Genomic DNA, 23,321 nt, shown 5'->3' on the forward strand with positions numbered 1-23,321 from the left:
CGTGGGCGGCGCCTCGGCGGGCGGAGCTGGGCCCGGCGCCGCCGCAGCGAGGTGTGGGGCGGGCCCGCCCCTCCGGGCCGCGAGCGAGCGGGAGTCCGGCTGACAAAGCCGGGCGGGGCGCCCTGGCCTCGGCCCCGCCCCGGGAGCGGAGCCCGGTTTCCGTGCGGCGGGCGGCGTGCGCGCTCCTCCCGGCGGCCGCGCAGGTGAGTGGACCCGGGGGGAGGGGCCCGGCGGCCCCCACAGGTGCGCGGGTGGGGACCAGAGGCCCGCGGCGCTCGTCCCTCCGCCCCGCCGTAGCCTGCGGCCGAGGCCGGTCAGAGGGGAGGCCCGGGGGAGCGGGGCCGACGCGCAGGGGCTCCCGCAGCCCGCCTTCGCCGAGGAACGCGGGCGGGTGCGCGGGGGTGGGGGAGCCCGGCGCTGGGGGCAGGTGCGAGGGGCGGGGGGGGGAGCCCGGCGCCCGGGGCAGGTGCGCCGCGGGCAGGTGCACGGGGCGGAGATCCCGGCGCTGGGGTCCTGGGATCCCGGCCTGCGCGCCGACTCAGTTCCGTTCGCTTTGGGGCGTCCCGTCGGCTCTGCAAAGGGGCTGGTGTGTGGGACGCGCGGACCCCAGGGTCCTGCCGATCGCGCCTGGGCCGTGAGCACCCCCGGGGCCTCCCGCTGCCCTGGGCCCTGCGGAGCCTCACGGCGCGCTAACCCGCCCCTGGGTCCGTGCGGCCTCCGGCTCCGGCTCCGAGCCCGGCGTCCCCGAGGAGGGCAGCCCGGTCCCCGGTGCCCGCCCCGACGGCCGCGGTGAGGGCGGGGTGGCCGACCCGTCGAAGAGCACGTCTTTTGTTATTCCATGATTCTTCACATTGACTTTCTGCTTTTTATTTAAAAATCATTTTTCTCCCTTAAACCTCGATAAGGTGTTCTAATCCAGATGCGCCACTCTGCACAGGTGAAGATAAGGTGAATCCATTAGAGCCCGGAGCACTCTTTTTTTTTTTTTTTTTTTTTACTGGTGTGGGGAAGTAAGCGATGGGATCTCCTTTAGACGCATGTGCGTCAAACAGGTTGACGTCTGTAAGACTTGCTCACCTTACTTCTGTGTTTTTGGTTCGACTTTTCATAGCAAAACCGTATTTCAATTATTTATTTACCTATTTATGATAGTCATACAGAGAGAGAGAGAGAGAGGCAGAGACACAGGCAGAGGGAGAAGCAGGCCCCATGCACCGGGAGTCTCACGTGGGATTCGATCCCGGGTCTCCAGGATCACGCCCTGGGCCAAAGGCAGGCGCCAAACTGCTGCGCCACCCAGGGATCCCCTGATTGAAATTTTCTATAATTAAACCTTTCTAATCCCCTGCGTTAAAAAAAAAAAACCCGAATTCTTTCTATCTCCATTGCTACCACCATGGTCCACTGGACCAAGTCAGAGGCCTCTTGGCCCCTTGTCTCCCGGAGTATGCTGTGGACATAGCATCCAGACTGATCCTGCTAAAACACGTCACATCGTGTCACTGCTCTACTCAGAACGCGCTGTTGACTTCTCTCACTCCCAGCAAAAGCCAAAACCCTTCCCATTTGTTTTCGAGGCCCTAATAATTCAGGTGGACTTAATTCTGCCAATTACCCTCTCTCTCTCTGCTCTCCCCCTGGCCTGCAGGGCTTCATAGGTCTTGAACTTGCCAGGCACTCCTGCTGCAAGGCGTTTGCACTAGCTTTTCCATCTGCCTGGATCACTTCCCCTGATGCCTGCCTGGCCTCCTCCTTCCCCCCTTCATTTCTACATTCAGACGTCACGTTCTCTATGAAGACGTCCCAGGTCATTCTATTTAAAATTGTATAAACCCTGCCGGCAAAGTGCTTTTCTTAATCAGCATTCTTTGTTCCTTACCGTCCAGTCGGTGTATTTCATTTCCCTTATCTGTTTATCTGGAATCCTCCCTCCATCCCCCATTGAGATTTAAGTCCCATGAGTGCAGGAATTTCCGTTGGTTTTGTTCATGGATGCACTTTTAGGACGTCTGGTGTAATGGCAGGTGTTTGGTAAATATTCGTTGAGTGATAGGTTCCCATCTTACAATGTGAAACAAAGCCTTAGTGGGGCACTCGAGCTGGTCATGATCTCAGAGTTGTGAGATCCGAGCCCCACATCGGGCGTGGAGCCTGCTTAAGATTCTCTCTCTCCCCCTCCCTCTCCTTCTGCTCTCTCTCTCTCTCTCTCAGTTAAAAAAAAAAAAAAAAAAAGCAAACAAACAAAAAAACCAAAGCCTTAGGAATTTCTAAGCGGTTCAACACCACAAAGGTGAGATGCTCCAGTTAAACTTTGAGACCTTCATGGTGCCAAGTACAGTGCTACGTGCCCAGTGCGTTTTCAGTAAGTGCTCGCTTCTAAGCAACGTGAGAGAGAAATTCATTGTGCCTTAAACCTCGTAGTTACATTAGCGAAGAGTGTCCTTCTTTTTGTCGACAGAAAGTGGCTGGTTTTGTGAAGGAAATCAACAGGTGTAGGAAAAGTGCTTTTTCTCTGCTTTATTTTTTATTTTTTATTGCTTAAAGCACTTTTTAAATTTTTTTGAAAAACAAGATGTGGGTTTTTTTGTATATTTTTTTTTTACTGGAGTTCGATTTGCCAACATATAGCATAACACCCAGTGCTCATCCCGTCTCTGCTTTATTTTTTAGGTGGATCAAAGCCCCTCTGAGATACTTTTGAGTGTCACCGTGCAGCAACAAGGTGCCTTTGGGTGACTGCTCTATAAAGATTTCCACACGTGATGTACATGGTGGCTCTGTGTTGTACTTTTGTGGAATCTTAACCTTCAGTGATTTTTTTCCCCCTCTCACAATTCAGTTTTTTAAATCTAATATCAAGTATTCATATTTTAGAGGGGAAGCCACAACTCCCCTAAACGGACTTTCCTGACTTCAGAAAAAAGGGCTTCAATCCCTGTGTGTAACGGACCGCGTCTCCCGGGCCATTCCAGAGCAGGATTTGAGGTGAGGGGAATGAAGAGTATTTGCTGACCCATCAGACTCTGGTATGCTCAACTATTAAATATTTTGATTTCGATGTTTCGGGAAAGGATTCTGCTTGGGGGTGTCTTGGGATCCTGCATTATTAAAATTCAGCTTCTTGTATGGTTTCTGCCCTTTGTTGTTCATAGGGCTCACAGGTAAATTAGACTTATCAATGTTTTCACTCAGAACTAAGATCTTGGGGATCCCTGGGTGGCTCAGCAGTTTAGTGCCTGCCTTCAGCCCCGGGTGTGATCCTGGAGACCAGGGATCGAGTCCCACATTGGGCTCCCTGCGTGGAGCCTGCTTCTCTCACTGCCTGTGTCTCTGCCTCTCTCTCTCTCTCTCTCTCTCTCTCTCTCTCTGTGTCTCTCATGAATAAATAAAATCTTAAAAAAAACAGAACTAAGATCTTAATTTTGACTGCCCTTAAAATCATAGAGAACAATGATGATATCCCTGGCTCCTATGTGAGGTATGTTTAAAATAGTTTATGTTCTCATTTTTACATGTCTCGACACAATCAGACATGATCATACTGGTTCCCTAAATATGGTCGTCTGCCATTAAGTGAATAAAATCAAGGGGATCCCTGGGGGGCTTAATGGTTTAGTGCCACCTTTGGCCCAGGTCGTGACCCCAGGGTCCCAGGATCGAGTCCCACCTCCGCCTCCCTGCATGGAGCCTGCTTCTCCCTCTGCCTTTCTGTCAATCTCTCTCTCTCTCTGTGTATCTCTTGTGAATAAATAAATAAAATCTTAAAAAAAATGAATAAAACCAAGCCTACCTGAAAGAATGACTCACTGGGCATGAGCGATGACTTTAATCTCGGCCACAGGTGTAAAGGTCACCAATGTCATCGGATGATGGAAGGTCCAGGAGTCGGGACAGGCACTACGATGGCGTCCCAAGGGAGTCCCCGTCCGGCGACGGCCCCACAGGTACCCTGCGGACGCTCGGCGACAGTGAGCTGGCGGTGAGCGCCGATCCCTTGCCGCCGCCCCCTCTCCCGTTACAGCCGCCCTTCGGCCCAGACTTCTACTCAAGTGACACGGAGGAGCCGGCCATCGCCCCGGATCTCAAGCCCGTGAGGCGCTTCGTCCCGGAGTCCTGGAAGAACTTCTTCAGAGGGAAGGCGGCCCCGCGGTGGGGCAGGGCGGGGTCTGACGTCGGGTACATCTCGGACGGAGTGGAGTGCTCCCCGCCGGCCTCTCCTGCGAGGCCCGCCCGGCGGCCCGGCCGCGGCTCCCCGTCCCCGCCGGGCCCTCGCGGGGCGTCCCACGGAGACGCCGGCGACGCCGAGGCCGCCTGGGCCCCCGACGCCTGCAGTTGGCCGGGCGGCCGCGCGCGCTCGAGCAGCGAGCGGGAGGAGGACTTGCGCCTGAGGTACTCCTTCATGAAGTCGTGGGCCGGCCTGCTGCGCGTGCTGGGCGTGCTGGAGCTGCTGCTGGGCGCCGGCGTGTTCGCCTGCGTCACGGCCTACCTGTACAAGGACAGCGAGTGGTACAACCTGGTGGGCTACGGGCAGCCCTACGGCCTGGGCGGCGCGGGCGGCCTGGGCGGCCTGGGCGGCGGCTACTACTACGGGGGCCCCAGGACCCCCTTCGTGCTCGTGGTCGCCGGCCTGGCCTGGGTCAGCACGGTCGGCGTGCTGGTGCTCGGCATGACCACCTACTACCGGGCCATCCTCCTGGACTCCAGCTGGTGGCCCCTCACGGAGTTCGCCCTTAACGTCGCCCTGTTTATCCTGTACATGGCCGCGGCCATCGTGTACGTCAACGACACCAACCGCGGGGGCCTGTGCTCCTACCCGCTGTTCAACACGCCCATGAACGCGCTGCTCTGCCGGGTCGAGGGGGGCCAGGTCGCCGCCCTCATCTTCCTCTTCGGCATCACCATCGTCTACCTCATCGGAGCCTTGGTTTGCCTGAAGCTGTGGAGGCACGAGGTGGCCCGGAGGCACAGGCAGTACCTGGAGCCGCGGGAGGTGAGACCTGCGGGCCCTTCCCTTCCCGGTGGGCCGCTCCCGCGAAACGCCTCGTCCTCAAGACAAGGTGTTTATAAAAGCCCTTGTGTTATTTTATTTCGTTTTATTTATTTTATTTGTTTATTAATTTATTTTTATTTTGTTTTGTTTTAATTTTATTTTACTTTATTTCATATATTTTGTTTTATTTTACTTTATTTTATTTGCTTTATTTTACTTTATTACATTTATTTTATTTTATTTGCTTTATTTTATTTCATTTATTTTTTTATTTTTGTTTTATTTGTTTTTTATTTATTTTATTTTATTTGCTTTATTTTACTTTATTTTACTTTATTTGTCTTTTTTATTTTATTTATTTTATTTGTTTTATTTTACTTTATTTTATTTATTTTATTTGCTTTATTTTACTTTGTTTTTTATTTTATTTCATTTTATTTGTTTTATTTTACTTTATTTTATTTTATTTGCTTTATTTTACTTTTATTTTATTTATTTCATTTCCTTTATTTTACTTTATTTTATTTGTTTTATTTTATTTTATGTATTTTACTTTATTTTATTTTATTTCATTTATTTTATTTTACTTTATTTTATGTTTTATTGTACTTTATTTTATTTGTCTTATTTTACTTTATTTTATTTTACTTTATTTTATTTATTTGTTATTTTATTTATTTTATCATTTTTAATTTTTTTTAAAGATTTTATTTATTTATTCATGAGAGATACAGAGAGAGAGGCAGAGACACAGGCAGAGGGAGAAGCAGGCTCCACACAGGGAGCCCAACATGGGACTCGATTCCGGGTCTCCAGGATCACGCCCTGGGCCAAAGGTAGGCGCCAAACTGCTGAGCCACCCAGGGATCCCCTCATTTTTCTTTTCTTTTTTCTTTTTAATTTTAATTTTAATTTTAATTTTTATTTTATACGATCTGAAATTCGAAACTCCTAGCTCCCCGTATCCAACCTGCTTTCCGTGGGACGGCCCATGCCACTGCCATGTCACTTGTCGTTGACACCCCAGGCAGGTCCCAGATGTGTAATCCGATCTATGGTTCATTGGCTGCACCATTGCCGCCGCGATGCCCAAGGGGAGCAAAACGGCTACCCGATTTCTGCATCGGAGAATAATACCGTTTTCAGTACAGTAAACGTGTCCTCGTGGAAGCAAAAGGTTGAAGACAGCGTGGATGCTTGAGTGCAGCAAAGGTTAATTAAAAATAAATTAAAAAAAAAAAACCTTTTCAGTTATCGGAGGAAAGTGTTCATTTACAGGTTACGATGAGTGCCGCTCTCTTTCGGTGACTAAAATTAAGAAGAATACAGGGATCCACATTTTTTCTTTTTCTTTTTTTTTTTTTTAAGATTTTATTTATCCATTCATGATAGACAGAGAGAGAGAGAGAGGCAGAGACACAGGCTGAGGGAGAAGGAGGCTCCACGCAGGGAGCCAACACGGGACTCGATCCCGGGACTCCAGGATCCTGTCCTACGCCAAAGGCAGGCGCCAAACCGCTGAGCCACCCAGGGATCCCCTTTTCTTTTTTTTTTAAGTGTTGAGGGCTGAGTTGCAGTGAACATGCACTGTGAACACTTGCCCAGGCATTTGGATGTTTTATTCTTATTTGGGGGTTGGGGGAAGATGAGTGTACCCAAATTAGAATGGGAGCCTGGCACTTGTTTTTATTTCTGGATTTAACTAATTAAATAGGAGAAATAATAATAATTAGTAATAATAATAATAATAATAATACCTGGAGGATCAGATTCTACAAAAGCCATATTTAAAATTATTTTATTTGAGTGCTCGCTTCGGCAGCACATATAATAAAATTATTTTATTTGAAGAGTAGCAAAAATGTTAAGAGTGTGTTCTTTTAGCTTCATTATACCCTGAAATAAGTTAATGTTTTGTTTTCTTCTAAGGAGGAGTGTGTAGCAGTAATTTCTTTCTTTCTTTTTTTTTTTTTTTTTAAGATTTTATTCACGGAGACAGAGAGAGACAGAGATACTGGCAGAGGGAGAAGCAGGCTCCCTGCAGGGAGCCTGATGGGGGACTCGACCTCAGGACCCCAGGATCACACCCTGAGCCAAAGGCAGATGTGCTTAACCACTGAGCCACCTAGGGGCCCCTGTATCAGAAATTTCTATATTACCAAAAATATCTTATTAATTTTTTCTTAATTTTAAGTCAATATATTGTGTGCGTTTTTCTTTTTGTGCTTTTCAAAGATTTCCTACATACTGTATAATTATAAATTTTATATATATATATATATATATATATATATATATATAGGCAAACCTGTAGATAAAAATGAAATCCTGTCTTTATTCACTCAGTAACCTATTTATTTACTCACTGACCTATACATTTTGTGTCTAATCTTTTGCATGAATCTTATGCATAACAAGGAAAAACTTTCCTGGTTGTATGAAAGATACTTTAATGTGTTATAGGAAGAACCTCAACATTGTTTCAACGTGATCCATGCTCTCTTGTCACAAAATATATTAATCCCAGTAGAACTCCACATAGAATCAAGTTATTTCTAAAAATTCATCGCAGCACATTAAGCCTATTTCTTAAACTCACCTCTGCATACACAAAATAAAGAATTTAAAATTTTGGGACGCCTGGGGGTGCTCAGTCGTTGAGCCTTTGGTTCAGGGCGTGACCTCGGGGTTCCAGGATCGAGTCCCGCATCAGGCTCACTGCATGGGGGCTGCTTCTCCCTCTGCCTGTTTCTGCCTCTCTCTCTCTCTCTCTGTGTCTCTCATGAATAAATAAATAAAATCTTAAAAAAAAAAAAAAAAGACTTGAGTTACCTCTCACGTGGGAGCTTGTGCCAGTCTCTGTGTTGCTGTGACTTCTTAAAAGTGAGAACTTATAACGGCCTGTAGGGTTTTTTTCCCCTATTAACTTTATGACTATGACTGTTTCAAACTAATTACACAAGGTAATAGGAGCCAAGAATAAATGTGGCCTCCAGCTGATTCAACGCGATTTGCCTGGTAGTCAGTCCCTGTCCTGTGTGTGATTCCAGCTGTGCTGTGTGTTCCCGCCTGGCAGGGAGTTAGAGTGAACCCCCACCCTCCACGTCTGGTAGCCCCTTGGACGACACCGGGATCCAGAGGAGTAGCGTCTGTCAAGTAGAGAAGCAACGTCTGTGAAATGGCAACTGGGCTTTAAATGCAAATGGATGAAAATATTTCCAACCAGCCCCATACCCTCTGAGAAAATCATTTTAACTCTTTTTTTTTTTTTTTTTTTGTTCTAGGTAAGTGAACCATCATTGCCATCAAAAAGGAAAACGGTAAGAATAAGGATCGCATTATATTTGATGTCTAGATTTGCTAAATACTTTCTCCCCGGTCTGTTGACCTGTGGAGCAGATCCTCACTATGTCTCTGAAAGCGAATCTGTTACACTGAGTCTCGAACTGAATGTTGAGTTCAACTTTGAGCTTTTTTTCTCATTGTGAAAGGATCAAATTAGACATAAACACAATGTATATTGGGCAAGACCGTAAGTTCTTATACTTCTTGTAGCTTCTTTTCATTCTCTGGGTTAAAAAGATTATGCACATGAGCAATTGGCTCTCTTTATATTTAATACTTAATTTTTTTTAACTGAAGAACTGATTCTCTCGAACTTTCCATAGCCTTTTTAAAAGTTCTTTGCTGTCCTTTGCTGTCCTTTGCTGTCCTTTGCCGTCCTTCTCAGCTCACTTCCAGATGATGCCAAATTCTGTTGTGGCAGGAAGAAAATTCCTATTCCAGAATTGACTAACAGCACAGCAGTGGTCAAGGTATCTCACTTTCCTTGCCTTGATTTCTTGTCAAGTCGGAATAATAGCAATAAATCCCTACCTCACATGTCTGTTGAGAGGATTACATGAGATGCTGTCGTTACAATTATTTATGTATATGTAAATGCCTAATATATCTTAATCAAAATTTCACCTCATTGAAAAGTCCATTTTTTAAAATATTGGGCGTTATTTCTAAGTAAGAGGTTGAGGATCCAGCCTTTGGAACTTTTTCTTTGGAAAGGGAGTGCGTTTACTTGGTTTAGAATTCAAAGGGTCTCTAGTCCGAAGTCTTCTCTCATGCCAGTTCCTCAGCTTTACAGCTCTCCCGACTGGAAGGAACTGGTGTCATCAGGGCCTTGTGGTTCCTTTCAGATGTACGTTCATATTACCCATACGTGTAAATATATGCATGCACACACAGATGCTAGTACCTCATACACATGGATATGGCCCTTATATTTTCTTTCGTAACACTATGTTTCTAAGCTGTTTCCTTACTGGTACATAAAGAATTGGATTCTCTTTTTATAGCTAAATAGTATTGCATTGTATGAATGTGTACGCTTGTTTTGACTGCCAGGTTGCCTCATAGGTGAAAAACGATAATATCTAAGGTAGTTATAATGTGCATTTTTCTTATAAGGAGTGAGATTGAGCATTTTTCATGTATTATGTTGGCTTTTCCTTCCCTGTTAACTTTTTTGTATCCAGTCCATTTTTTTATTGAATTGCTCGTTTTTTGTTTTTGTTTTTTTAAGATTTTATTTATTTATTCATGAGAGGCACACAGAGGGGCAGAGACACAGGCAGAGGGAGAAGCAGGCTCCCTGCAGGGAGCCCGATGTGGGACTCGATCCCAGGACCCCGGGGTCATGCCCTGAGCCAAAGGCAGACGCCCAACTGCTGAGCCACCCAGGCATCCCTGGATTGCTTGTTTATAAAGTCCTTTAAGTGCGTACATTTTGAAAATACCTTTTATAGGTGGTTTTTTTTTGTTTTCAACTTTATTCTCCAGCACAAATATTATATGAAAATGTTTGGTTCACAGTAAAGTGAGGGATTTCTGGAGTGGACAGATGACACTTTGTCCAAGGGATTGTGGTGAATACATCTGTGTCGACATTCATTCCTTGAACAAGCTATGTCCCAATTAGATGGTGGGCTAGTGATATGAATACTATGTGGTACATCATCTCCATTTCCTGGGAGTTTACAAATCTAGTGGAAAAGAAAACCATAGACAAAGTGTCTGTGTGTGTATGTGTGGAATAGAGAGTAAGCAAGAACTACAAAACTAAACTTGTTTCTCAAAAAAATAAAATAAAATAAAAGATTTATGTTCCCTGCTATTTCCTGGGGAAATCAATTTATTGATGATAATGTCTCAAACTCAGCATTTTTAATTGTCAGAGCATCTTTTGGGAATTGTAATTTTGTTTTAAAGATTTATTTATTTATTCATGAGAGACACACAGAGAGAGAGAGAGAGGCAGAGACACAGGCAGAGGGAGAAGCAGTCTCATGCAGGGAACCCGATGCGGGACTCGATCCCAGGACCCAGGGATCACGCCCTGAGCCGAAAGCAGATGCTCAACCACTGAGCCTCCCAGGCATCCCTTTTGGGAACTGTAATTAGCCAGAGTTTTTAATGGGTCAGTTGCCTTAAATTACTTCTGACACTTAGGTTATCTGAATTGCAGTTTGCAGTGGAGCCTTGCCGAGATCCATAAATCTTTAGAAATCATGATACTTGAGCAGCCTTGACTAACCAAGGATGGGATAAATGAGGCTGGGCTCGGGTGGTCTACAGAAGACTGAGGACTTCCTCTATCCCAAGGCAATATGGACCTAGAGCTACACGCCAGTGCACTATGCATATTGTTCCTATGGTTACAGTGGTATTACTATGTGCCTGTGGCTTTTTCTTTGATCTTATTGTACTTTGTTTTAACTTCCTGATTCCCTTGTGCGTTAATTTTTGATATTTATATATTATTGCTGTCAGGATGTGCATTTCAGTTAGGCTTGTTGTAACTCAGTGGTACTCAATATCAGAGTAAGCTAAACGGATGCTCACTTTTAAACTATTATATAACAGGTAGATAGGCCAACAGACAGTAAGAAAGCAGCTGCCTTTAGGAGGGCCACCACCTAACTGTGGGAAGCCAGGGGAGAAGGAGACTTAACTTTTCATCATATACCCTATTGGCCTTTCAAATTATATGTCAGGTGTATGTATATATTACCTTTTCAAAAATTTTTTAAGTTTTTAACGATTTAAATTAATAAACAACTTCAAATAAAATTGACAAGCAAGGTAGAGCATATGTTTAAAGCATTAATAATACTAACCCTTTGAGATTTAAGCACAGCTTCCTTAATTTACTCTATGGCTGCCTTCCAGTATTAGTACAAAGACCTAGGTGAAGTTGACCAAATGAAGAGAGCCCTCCTCCCAGTTGGGAGTCATCATGGGAATGGCTTGGTCAGATGCTGGCCAATACTCATTCCCTGTTGCCAGTACTACTGCCTTAACCCTTCAGTAACTCCTGCCTCTCAGAGGGACTGACCTGGAAACCCGTGAACCCACCCTGGCCGGGAATGACCGTCATGGCTGCATGGCAGCCCGGTGAGAGTCCTAAAATAATGCTGATTGCGTGGAAAATACCCAGCTGAAAAGGACTTTAGAAGACAGTCCCTGAGGATGATATGAAACCTGCTTCCTCATGCTAGCACTCTGACTTGCTAACCCTGACATCAGATTATGCTATCACCTATTCACAAGACTTTCTAAAAGTTGACAGACAAATCAAGGCGTGACAAGTGAGTTTCAGGCGTACAACATGGTGATTCGACTTCTCTAGACGTTTATGCCGTGCTCACTGCGGCTGTAGCTGCCATCCGTCCCCACACAACTCTTACACGGACTACATTCCTTACGCTGGGCTTTTTATCCCTGTGACTTAAATAAGTTCACTGGAAGGGGACCCCCCCCCCCCCCCCCCGCCACTCACTTTCACCCATTTTGCCCAACCCCCAACCGCCCTCCTCAGCGTGTTTGTTTTTTCTTTTTCTAATTTGAAAAGCTTTGAAAAGCTTAGTAATTATAACCATACCATTACTTAGCCTGGTGCTTAATTACTCTCTCTTACCCCCCTTGAGGTTTCCTTGATACCTGCTGACAAGACTCGTTTTCGCTAGAAGCAAAGAAAGGTCCCGTGAAACCTGGGGCTGTGTGTTTGTAGTCGGGAATACTGTTTGAGAGGGGCGCGTCCCAGGGCTGGAGCCTAGTGCAGCCTTCCAGGAAGAGCCTAAAGAGGTTTTGATTCTTTTGTCTTATCTGTACTTTCAGATCTTTTTTTTTTTTTTTTTCCTCAGTGAGGATTTCTGAACTGATGATCGGTGATATTTCACCCAAATACAGTGGAGAAAAATCTTAAGAGCACAAAAACAGAAAAATTTAAAGCAGATAAAATAGTCCCGGTGAAAATCATCTGACTTCTTAAAGCTCCCTTTTATTTATTTATTTATTTATTTATTTATTTATTTATTTATTTATTTATTTATTTTATTTATTTTTTTTTTTATTGGTGTTCAATTTACTAACATAGAGAATAACACCCAGTGCCTTTTTGTATTAAAAAGTGAATCTTAGAATCAGGGCTGGGCAAGTAAAGAAGATGAAGAGTTCCTGCTTGAAAAACTTTACCTAGGGGAAAAAAATTTTACCTGGGCAGAGTTTATGATTTTGACCCAGAAATCTGAGCTTGACACCTGGGGCTGCTGCCAAACTCAAGAGGGTTGGCTTGCTCCCTAGTGGCTCCCTCCACCAGCTGTGTGGCAGGTGGATTGTTAAATATTTAGAAGCTAAAGAGGGATGCCTTGAAATAGAAATCCATTTATTGAAGCCAAGAAGAGGCTCCCCTCATTTTATTTTACTGTTAAAGATTTTATTTTATTTGAGAGGGAGAGCACGAGGCAGCAGGGAGTGGGGGGTGCAGAGGGAGGGAGAAGTGGGCTCCCCACTGAGGAGGGAGCTAGATGCCAGACTCGATCCCAAGCTCCCAGGGTCATGACCTGAGCTGAAGGCGGACACTTAACCAACTGAGCCAGCCACCCAGGAGCCCCGAAGTTCTGGGTTTTAACCATGGCTTTTCCACTTCCTGGCTGTGAGGCCCTAGAAAATTTACTTAACCTCTCTGAATCTTACTGCTTCCAGCGTAAAATGGAAACCCCTGTCCCGGCTTCCACCAGCCTCACCGGTGTGGTTGGTGTTCTGGGCCCTGCCCATTGGGGTCCCTGAACAGCCTTTCCCCAAAGCTGCACATGCGTATCAGCCTGCCCTTTCCAGACTGGGTTCCCCTGGGTGTTGACACTCCTGCTTCCTGTCCGTCGGTATTTTAGCACTTGGAGGCCAGTGGCCCACAACTTCCTCTCCGGGCCTTTTCATCTTGTGCTATTTCTCCTGTTTTGAATGTACCATTTTTTAAAACAGATTTTTTTATTTTATTTTATTTGAGAGTGAGAGAGAGAGCGCGCACGCACAAGCAGGGGGAAGCAGCACAGGGAGATGGAGAAGCCGACTCGGGCTCCATCTCAGGACCCAGTGATGGTGACCTGAGCTAAAGGCAGATGCTTAACCAACTGAACCCCATAGGCACCCCTTGAATGTACCATTTTTTACCAAAAAGACCTCAAGGAACTTTCCCGTTGGGCAATCGGGGAGACTTCAATCAGGGCACCACAGGTTCAGGACTCTTGGAGAACTGAAAGGCCTCCACTGCCTTTCCTCCGGGTTGGCTTGCTTTCCTTTCTCAGGCAGTGAGAACAGTGTAACTTGCCTCCCTTTCCGACCTACTTGGGGACTCCGTGGGGTTGGTGCATATGCAGCTCCCCAGGACCCTTTTTTTCCCTCTTTCCACTTAAGGAGCCTTGTTCCACTCTTTCCCCTGAATTTCTATTTTTTTAAAAAGATTTTATTATTCATTCATGAAAGACAGAAAGGCAGAGACACAGGCAGAGGGAGAAGCAGGCTCCACGCAGGGAACCCGACATGGGACTCCATCCCGGGACTCCAGGATCACGCCCTGGGCCAAAGGCAGGCACTAAACTGCTGAGCCACCCAGGGATCCCCCTGAATTTCTAATTTTGAACTACGTTTTGTATTATCTTATAGCTAGTTGGGGGTATAAATCCTAAATAAAGTGTGTAAGACCCCACATTTAACATTTCATCACCCGCATGTGACACACACACACAGCTGTTTACCTGTCAGGTGGTCCCCCTTACCTGCCACGAAGGCATTCAGAACAGCTTTGTGACCATAAAGCATGCGTTTCGCAAGTGAAATACTAATCGTGGCTTCCACCTTCTTCCCACTGTTTTCGTCTAAGAATAAATTCGTGGGTCTTTTTTTCCCCTTCTCCCTCTGCCTCTGTTTACAAATAAATCCTCTTTTTCTCCCAAATTGTAGTGTGAAGTGGCCATCACCGGTGACAGACAGAGAGACCAAGAGGTTAACTTCAAGGAACTGAGACCAACAAAAATGAAACCTGAATTCCTGAGTGGGCACATCCCTCCCGGCCACATCCCTAAACCCATTGTGATGCCCGACTATGTGGCGTGAGTGTCCAAACCCTTCTTCGAGGTAGAAAGAGAGAAACACCCCCACATGGGCGTTTCATCTTCCTGTTGGTCTCTAAGGCCATGCCCTCTGCTTAAAATCATTTCTATATAAACAGTTGTCTGTTGCCCAGGAGGTAATATATTGAACTGAAGATACTACTGCGTGGCCAGGGAGGAGCAAGCTAAGCTTGTTGCTGGTTCAGCCTGTTTTCAGTGAAAAAGTTACAACGTTGGTTAACTTTTCTCGCCCCCACTCAGAAAATACCCTGTGATTCAGACAGAAGATGATCGGGAGCGCTATAAGGCTGTGTTCCAAGACCAGTTCTCGGAGTACAAAGAGCTCTCTGCCGAAGTCCAGGCGGTCCTGAGGAAGTTTGATGAGCTGGATGCGGTGATGAGCAGATTGCCGCGTTGTTCAGAAAACCAACAGGTCAGTGCCTGCAGCCACCTGGGGGGAGCCGCCAGAGGAAGGATCGAATCTGACCTTCCCATGGGTGGCAGGGAGGCCACACGAACCCTGTGCCTTTGCTGTCTGTCTAGGAAAGTTATTTGAGATCCTCAGGGGCACACGAGTCAGGATTACGATTCACATTATGTAGTTTCCTGTCTTTTACCCTCAATTATTATTATTATTTTATAAGATTTTATTTATTCATGAGAGACACAGAGAAAGAGAGGCAGAGACACAGGCAGAGGGAGAAGCAGGCCCCCTGCAGGGAGCCCGATGTGGGACTTGATCCCAGGACTCCAGGATCACGCCCTGAGCCAAAGGCAGGTGCCAAACCGCTGAGCTACCCAGGCGTCCCTTTACCCTCAATTATTAAATAGTTTAAATAGTCATAAAACAATTGTTTTCTTTTTATTTTTTTAAAGATTTTATTTATTTATTCATGAGAGACACACAGAGAGAGAGAGGCAGAGACACAAGATGAAAGAGAAGCAGACTCCATGCAGGGAGCCCGATCTGGGACTCAAACCCAGGACCCTGGAGTCATGCCCTGGACCAAAGGCAGACGCTCAACCCCTGAGCCACCCAGGGATCCCCTATTTTCTTATTTAAGTAAACTATGAGTTTGCCTCAGATGCATACTGAGTCTATCAGGGTCCCCAAGGAGACCGATGGCACGCTTAAACTAAGATCAGTCAAGAGAGATTTATCCACAAAGGGGGGAGCATCCAGTGGTCATGCCTTCTCTGCATTGTCCAGGGCTAAGTGATGGCCAAGTGGTCACTGCCCCAGATCCAAAGAGCGCATGGTACGTGAGGATGGATCATAGATCTGAGCTGCTGGGCCCAACCAGACTGGTCGCCGACATGGTGGCAGAGGAAACCAGGGGCTCCCTCCCTTTCTGTCCCGTTCTGGAGTTGGTGGGGGGTTTCTCATCTTAAGATTTCTGAAATGAGGAATGCCCTGATAATCAGCGGCATTTTTTTTTTTTTATCAGATGTACGTTTTTTTACTGAGACACAGTTCACATACCATAAAATTCACCCATTTATTTATTTATTTATTTGAAATATTTTATTTATTCATGAGAGACACAGAGAGAGGCAGAGACACAGGCAGAGAAGCAGGCTCCCCGTGGGGAGCCCAATGTGGACTTGAACCCAGGACCCTGGGGTCACGCTCTGAGCCAAAGGCAGACGCTCAACCACTGAGCCACCCAGGTGTCCCTTCAGTGTACATTTAAATCACTTTAAATTACAAAGTTCTCGGGATCCCTGGGTGGCGCAGCAGTTTAGCGCCTGCCTTTGGCCCACGGCGCGATCCTGGAGACCCGGGATCGAGTCCCACGTCGGGCTCCCGGTGCATGGAGCCTGCTTCTCCCTCTGCCTGTGTCTCTGCCTCTCTCTCTCTCTCTCTCTCTGTGACTATCATAAATAAATAAAAATTTTTAAAAAATTAATTAAAAAATTACAAAGTTCTCAGGCAGCCCAGGTGGCTCAGTGGTTTAGCGCTGCTTTCAGCCCAGGGCATGATCTTGGAGACCCGGGATCGAATCCCACGTCGGGCTCTGTGCATAGAGCCTGCTTCTCCCTCTGCCTGTGTCTCTGCCTCTCTCTGTGTGTGTATTCTCATGAATAAATAAATAAAATCCTTTAAAAATAAATAAATAAATTACAAAGTTCTCTAAGCGAAAATACCTAGACTAGTAGCATTTTCCCAATCTTGGAGCAAAGGAACGGTTTTGTCTATGAGACGCCAGTACCAGGAAGCAGGAGAAATCCAGCAAATATTGCAGGTCAAGGGTTGCTTAGTACCATTTGAAGGGTCAGTAAGGTCCACAGGTCCAAAAAGGTCCCCCAAATTTATAGGCCCTCAGAGGAGTGCAGGAAGGATTGAGCAAGGCTGTAGGAAACCGGTTGGGCCCATGCTGGGGAGAGCAAGCTGCTTAACAGACATGTCATGGAGCAATCCAATCGTGCCATGTAGTTTGAGCCTAGCCCACGGGGCTCTGGTTTGTGGGCTCTGTGTAGTAGACAAGGTCTCGGGCATGCGGGTCTGTCTTTGAGGACTGCCAGGGTCCCCATTAGAGAGGGGCTGAGACTGGGTCCTCCCACAATATTTCTATACAGCATCAACAACCGTCGTTTCCTCTGGTTTGCACACAGCATGGTAAGTACCTAAGTAGCCAAACGCGAGGGCCACAGCGAGTCTCAGAGTCTCATCACGTACGTCTCTAAAGTGGAGATAGTGACTATATCACGAAAGCCAACTTCTCATCAGGCATCCGCTGCAGCTGGCAAGGCCCATTCATTTCCTAACGGGGCCTCAGGAAGGTGTTCAGCACAGCGGGCTGGTGTGGAGGCACAAGTTCTCTCACAAACCTGGTTGTGTGCCCTTGAAAAGTTTACCGCATGACTTTCCTAAGCCTATAAAATAGGAATATTGCTTAAAATCATCTCTCTGGTCCTCGCTGTCTTTTTTTTTTTTTCTCCTCGCTGTCTTAAATTCAGTTTCTCTGACAGACTCTAGGAAAAGTTTTGCCGCCCTTACCTCTGCCTGCGTCTCCATCACAGCACCCCCTGGCCCCAGGCAGCCCGCCCACTCCCAGTTAAGGGCCTCTTCATACAGGTGACAACTGAATGAGCAGGGTCATTCTTGATGCTGGCATCGAGATCAAAGCACAATGAAGCTCACGCAGGAGGCTTTGAAGAACTAAAATATATTGCAAAAAGAATGTTGGGTGGGTGATGAGAAATGTTCTCAGGGTAGGCTTGTAGAACTAAAAATATTATATTTTATATTTTATTTATTATAGTGTCCGACAACTCGAGCGCACAAGTTTCCTTGGATAAATGAGGGCCTTGCTCTAGTAATCTGCTCCCTTTGGATAGACTGTTCAATCCATTAATAAATCTCATATGTACCGTAAAACTTAGAAGGAACCTTACTAGTTATTTTTTGAAAGTCGAATAGTCTCAACCGTTTAATCCCCGTGTGTAATGTGGTTATGACATACCAAGGACTGTACGAGGACCATTTCAAATATGTGAACCTTCTCACCACTTTATGAAGCACTTGGGGTTATTATTTCCACCTCAGTAAGGAAACGGAGTCTTAGGATAAAAGGCTTGAGCGTCAGACAAGTGGCAAGCAGTGGCCCTGGGATTCAGTTCAGGTTTCACGCGGGCGGGTCCTTCTCTCTTGTTCACCCCTAGATCCCAGTGCGTGGCGGGTAGTAAGCCCCCTAATCGTCATCCAGTTCATCGAATTCTAGTGCATGAATATTTTCATTATAGTCTTCAATACAAATTATTCCCTGTTTTAATTCCCAGTGTACGCTGAGATACTAGGAGACAATCTGTGTAAAAGCAAGTGTCTTAATTCAAGTATCTACAATATGTTATTTTTAGGAACATGAGAGAATTTCAAGAATCCATGAAGAGTTTAAGAAAAAAAAGAATGTGAGTAAAACCATTTTCTTCGGGATCCCTGGGTGGCTCAGCAGTTTAGTGCCTCCCTTCGGCCCAGGGCCTGATCCTGGAGACCCGGGATCAAGTCCCACAAAGTCCCACATCGGGCTCTCTGCATGGAGCCTGCTTCTCCCTCTGCCTGTTGTCTCTGTACTCCCCCCTCTACATCTCTAATGAATGAATAAATACAATCTTTTTAAAAAAAATCATTTTCTTTTCAAAGTATGTTCCTCTCCAGATACAGTGATGTCAGCTGACAAACCTTAGAGTCTTTCAGCTAAAGTCGTTTGTTTTTAGTATTTCTTCAGATGCTACATACTAGAGAATAGGAGTGGCTCCTGAATGCTTTTTCTTCTCCTCTCTGTCCTGAACACATTCTGTTATAACCTGGTTTCTAGCAACCTAGAGAAAGGAGCACCAATATAGAACTTTTCACTGCCACTTCCTTCAAAAAAAATTATTTTATGTTTTTTACTCCATCCTTAATTGCATAGGTCAGTAGAGGCTGGAGAGAGCTTTTATTCATCTTTTCCGTATGTATTATTTGCTTTTAATATATTTTAAAGTACTGAAGGTTAAAGTTGTCTCAGCTCTCTGTATTTCCTACTCAACTTTGCTGTGAAACTAAAAGTTTTCTAAAAAATAAAATCTACTTTAACAATGCAGAGAGCATAACTGTTATTAGGAAGATTTTCAAACCTGTTGTAGAAAATCTGCTATGAAGGGTCAGTTTCTGGATGATAATCTACATTTTCTAGGTTCTTCACTGAGGAAACTAGAGGCTAAAATAATGGCTGTGTTTCTTTTCCAGGATCCCACGTTTCTGGAAAAAAAAGAACGCTGTGATTATCTGAAGAATAAACTTTCTCACATAAAGCAAAGAATCCAAGAATATGATAAAGTAATGAATTGGAATGTACAAGGTTATTCTTAAACCTTATTTGAAACCACTTTTTTAATATTAAGCTTAATATTTATTTACTGTCCTTTTCGTGCCAGTCTGTGCTGAGAAGCAAGTGCTTCCTGCATCGGCTTCTAGTTGATTTAGCTGGTATATCATGCCATGTTTGTACGATTTCACTTCAGACATTTCAAAACAAATTCGTATTTACCGAGGGCCTTTACTCAGGATGGAAGAAATGCTACATCTGTGTACGTTTTATATCTATCCTATTAAAATTTGTTTAGAGATCACATCCTCACAGCATGATGAGCACACAGCGTATCACTTCTGGTGCTGCTTTTTTTCATCTTTAACTCGGGCAGGCTCCTGGGATTTCTCTAGAACACATTTCTCTTCCAAGCCAAGGTGTCCTGCCTTCTCTTGAAAGGGCTTTGAATCCGAGATCAACATTTTCAAGTCTTATGATCTCAGGCAAGTTACCTCATCTCTCTGTGCCTATTTTCTGTAAAAATGGACCTAAGAGGAGTACCTACCTTGGAGAGGGTTGTTCTGAGGGTGAAATGAGTCCTGTCTGGAAAGCACTGAGTGGAGACCCCAGTACATTATACACAGTCCATCAGAGGGTGCAGACTGCAGAAGCGATCGTCACTTGAACAAACTGCCAAGGAAGGGTTCTTAATGAGCAAGCTCCAGCAGCTACCCAGGAGGCCCATGTGTCTCATGGATTTCTTTTTCTGCGATCGAGAACTCTTATCACCTGTTGCCAGAGGTGGATGCTTCCCTGTGGTCCTGGGCCCACTGAGGTCAGTATCACAGAGGTCCCCCGACCCCACAGCCTGGCCGTTCCTGTCCACGTCCAGGACAGGGATTGTGTGACCACTGTTGCCTCTCCTGCCCCTGTTGGCTGAGACTCCGTGATCCTACATTTACTTAGAATGTCCTTTTGATGTATTGTAATGCTTCACCTTCCCAAGCATTATCTTGGCTGCGACGCTTTATCTGCAAGAAGTGTTTTGTTTCTATTAGTACGAACAATGGACTACCTTAAAAAATGTTTTTAAAACGTCGTTGTTAATGGATCCTATTCGGCGGCATCTACCTTGCGGACAGATTCCTAGGCACAAAAGTATAACATAGCTGCCATCTGAACAATTACTGTTTAAATAATTTTCTAAAGCAATGAAACCAAAGAGAAGCAGTTGGAAAAGCCAGAGGCCTAAGAAGTGTTGGATATTGAATGGACTTCCTAGTTTTTCTTTATCACTGAAATCTCATTTAGTGTTTATTGTTGATATTTTAATGCAGCGGCTCTCAGAGTAAGCTTACAGCCCTAAGTGTCTTGAGAGGTGACCCCTAAGAAAGTGCAAGGCCCCTCTAGAAGCCCCTTAACTGAAACAGCTTCACTTTCTTTTTTATATGTTAGGGCCGCATGTTAACATTTCACTTAAGCACACCAATACTTTTTAAAAAGGGGAAAAAGAAAAAACCCAAAACCATGAAATAATGCCATTTTGATAGATTCTAAAGAGTTAGGTTCGTATAGAAATGAAGTGTTAAAGAAGTTTAACTTTGTGAAGCTTGATTCTACTATAATTGTAAGCGTTAATCTTTGAAAACTAATGTTGTAACTTTTTAAATTTTTTCATGTCAGTACCTGGGCATATTAAAATTTCGACGACTTGTTTTTTCTGCGTACCCTTTATTGTTTGTTTTTCTAGCATTCCTATGTTGACTGGGCATGTTCTGGAAAATATTCCCCATTATCAGAAAACAAACTGAAAGTCATCGGAAACCTGTAGGTCATGATGTTCAGGTGATGATTTCCTCCTCCCCCATTATTTGCAAAAATTCAAAGCCAAGGCCACTGTGTACCGCAAGCCGAGAGGCTTACAACAACAGACACGTATTGTCTCATGGTTCTTGGGGCAGAAGTCTGAAATCAAGGTGTCAGCAGAGCCAAGCCCTCTCAAACCTTATGGAAGTTACTTTGCTGGCAATCTTTGACGTTCCTTGACTTGTGTGTTTATCGCCCCAGTCCTCCACGTTCACGTTGCCTTTTCCCTGTGTCTCTGTCTTCACATGGCTGTCTCCTCTTAAGGACAGCAGTCATATTGGGTTACCCACCTACCTTCTGTCCAATGACCTCATCTTAACTAATCACTCCTAGAAACACCTTATTTCCAAGTAACATTCTTAATGTGCCAGAGGTTAGAACTTTTTTTGCGGGGGAGGATACAACCCAACCCAACAGCCACCATTAGCATGTTGTGAGATCCAGAAGCAAAGATAATATCCCTGTACATTTTTCTTTCTTGCATATGACTTTAACATGTATCCTGACTTTAAACTTAATATGAGAATGTGTCAATATACATAAAATTTAGAAGGAAGAGAAGTACGTATTCTTCACGCATTCCTTTGCCAGTTAGGTGCCAAATGCTTTTGTTGGCCAGATGCCGTTCTAGCACTGAAGATACAGGAGCTGGTGACACAGAGAACCTGAGGCTATTGTCCAGGGGGATCTGTGTGAGAAGAGCACGGCTTGGCGATGAAGCACCCGCTTTGGTTATGTGCATTTCTAGAAATGGTTTGTGTATTCAACCTGATGTTGAGATGCGCCAATGTTCAAAAGGTAGGCAACATAGGAAGAATCTGGAATTTTTTTTCTGATTTGCACCTTAAAAAAAAAAAAAAAAACTATTGTAGAAAAAAATTTTAAGGGAAAGAAAAAAAGCTAGTAAGTAGAAAAGCTTAGAAAATAAAGAAGTCCCACCACTTTTGGGGCACCCAGCTGGCACAGTCAGTAGAGCATAGGACTCTTGATCTCAGGGTCGTGAGTTCAAGCCCCATGTTGAGGATTTATTTAAAAATAAATAAAGTCCCACTACTATCAATTCAACTCCCTGGTGGGATATACTGTTGGGAATATAACTTTCTGGGCTTTTTACGATACATATAATCATTTTTAAATTGTCTACTTTAATACTTTAAATGTTCTTTTTTTTTTTTTTTTTAGGATTTTATTTGAGAGACAGTGAGTGAGAGAGCCCACCAGCAGGAGCAGAGGGGGAGGAGGGAGAGGGAGAGGGAGAAGCAGGTTCCCCTCCTAGGCAAGGAACCTGATGTGGGGCTCGATCTTAGGACCCCAGGATCATGACCTGAGCTAAAGGCAGACTCGTTACCGGCTGAGCCACCCAGGCATCCCTTTAAAAGTGTTTTTAAAGAAAAGTATCTGAGAGATGACACCAGCATGTGATAGAGCAGTTCTCCTGCCCTAGAAAAGCTGGGAGTGGTCAAAGGTAGGAGGGATGGTGCAGCCTAGCAGATGGAGAAGGTGGACTTTTGAGCTCGCTACAACCAAGACTCCGTTCCTTCCTGTGTGATCTTGACCGTTGAACCTCTCGAAGCATCAGCTTCCTTATCTGTGACATGGTGATACCACTACTACCCGATGAAACTGTTGTAAAAACTAGAGCGATGTATGTCAGATACCAGGGAGGTGCTGGTTGGATAAGCCGTGGCTGGATATTCAAAATAAACTTTTCATTGAGTTTCATTGAGGTAGGTAACGAGTTGGCTGTTTTAAAGGTACAATATCAAAGTGACCATTTGATAATACCAGTAATAAAAGGCTTTTTCAGACAGTATATAGGTCGTGCGTTTATTGTCGAAAATTTAGAAAATGAAGCTAAGCTCATACTTCCCCTTCCAAACACACACAAAATTGCCAATACTTCTACCCCAGAGATAGTCCCCGGTAACACTTTGGAGCATATCCTTCCATTCTCATCTCACTCGGGCATGTACTTCTATACATACATAAAGAGTTTTGGTAGCCACAAAATGTTTTTTTGAATTATATAATATGTTGTGTTTTAACTAATAATAAGCCAGCTGATTCCATTTTTCTGAATTTAGAGTTTTTGTTCTCCATTTTAATGCAATTCATAATTGTTTTAAAGTTTTTGATGTTCACATTATAAAAAGCAAGGAATGGGCGTTAAATCTAGGTTCAAGCCGTGCAACTTTAGGCAAGTCACTTAACTCCTCTGAGCAATGGGAGCCG

The 23,321-nt window shown here is 44.8% G+C and overlaps 1 protein-coding gene across 4 annotated transcripts; it reads left to right on the forward strand.

Moving 5' to 3' along the window:
- Positions 1-100: 100 nt before the first annotated feature.
- On the forward strand, positions 101-20,939 carry MARVELD2 (MARVEL domain containing 2). Of its 4 annotated transcripts, XM_038530789.1 has the most exons (9): positions 106-203; positions 2,671-2,722; positions 2,875-2,985; positions 3,842-4,990; positions 8,275-8,310; positions 14,282-14,430; positions 14,692-14,863; positions 18,292-18,342; positions 19,163-20,939. In XM_038530789.1, exons 4-9 carry the CDS (start codon positions 3,857-3,859, stop codon positions 19,283-19,285), a joined length of 1,665 nt encoding a protein of 554 aa, XP_038386717.1. In that variant the 5' UTR covers positions 106-203; positions 2,671-2,722; positions 2,875-2,985; positions 3,842-3,856; the 3' UTR covers positions 19,286-20,939. The 4 variants fall into 4 exon arrangements, with proteins under 4 accessions (XP_038386719.1, XP_038386720.1, XP_038386717.1 ...); XM_038530791.1 differs by having other exon boundaries at positions 101-203; positions 2,671-3,026; XM_038530790.1 differs by lacking the exon at positions 2,671-2,722 and having other exon boundaries at positions 123-203.
- The last annotated feature ends 2,382 nt before the right edge of the window (positions 20,940-23,321 follow it).

This window comes from Canis lupus, chromosome 2, assembly GCF_011100685.1.
Source record: "Canis lupus familiaris isolate Mischka breed German Shepherd chromosome 2, alternate assembly UU_Cfam_GSD_1.0, whole genome shotgun sequence".
Taxonomy (NCBI): Eukaryota; Metazoa; Chordata; class Mammalia; order Carnivora; family Canidae; genus Canis; species Canis lupus.

What these genes read in the sequence shown, in the direction of transcription:
- MARVELD2 (XM_038530791.1), top strand. Translation starts at nt 3,857, where the DNA reads ATGTCATCGGATGATGGAAGGTCCAGGAGTCGGGACAGGCACTACGAT. An exon ending in GTTGTTCAGAAAACCAACAG is followed by an intron (nt 14,864 to 18,291) that starts GTCAGTGCCTGC and finishes TGTTATTTTTAG; the next exon opens with GAACATGAGAGAATTTCAAG. An exon ending in AGTTTAAGAAAAAAAAGAAT is followed by an intron (nt 18,343 to 19,162) that starts GTGAGTAAAACC and finishes TTTCTTTTCCAG; the next exon opens with GATCCCACGTTTCTGGAAAA.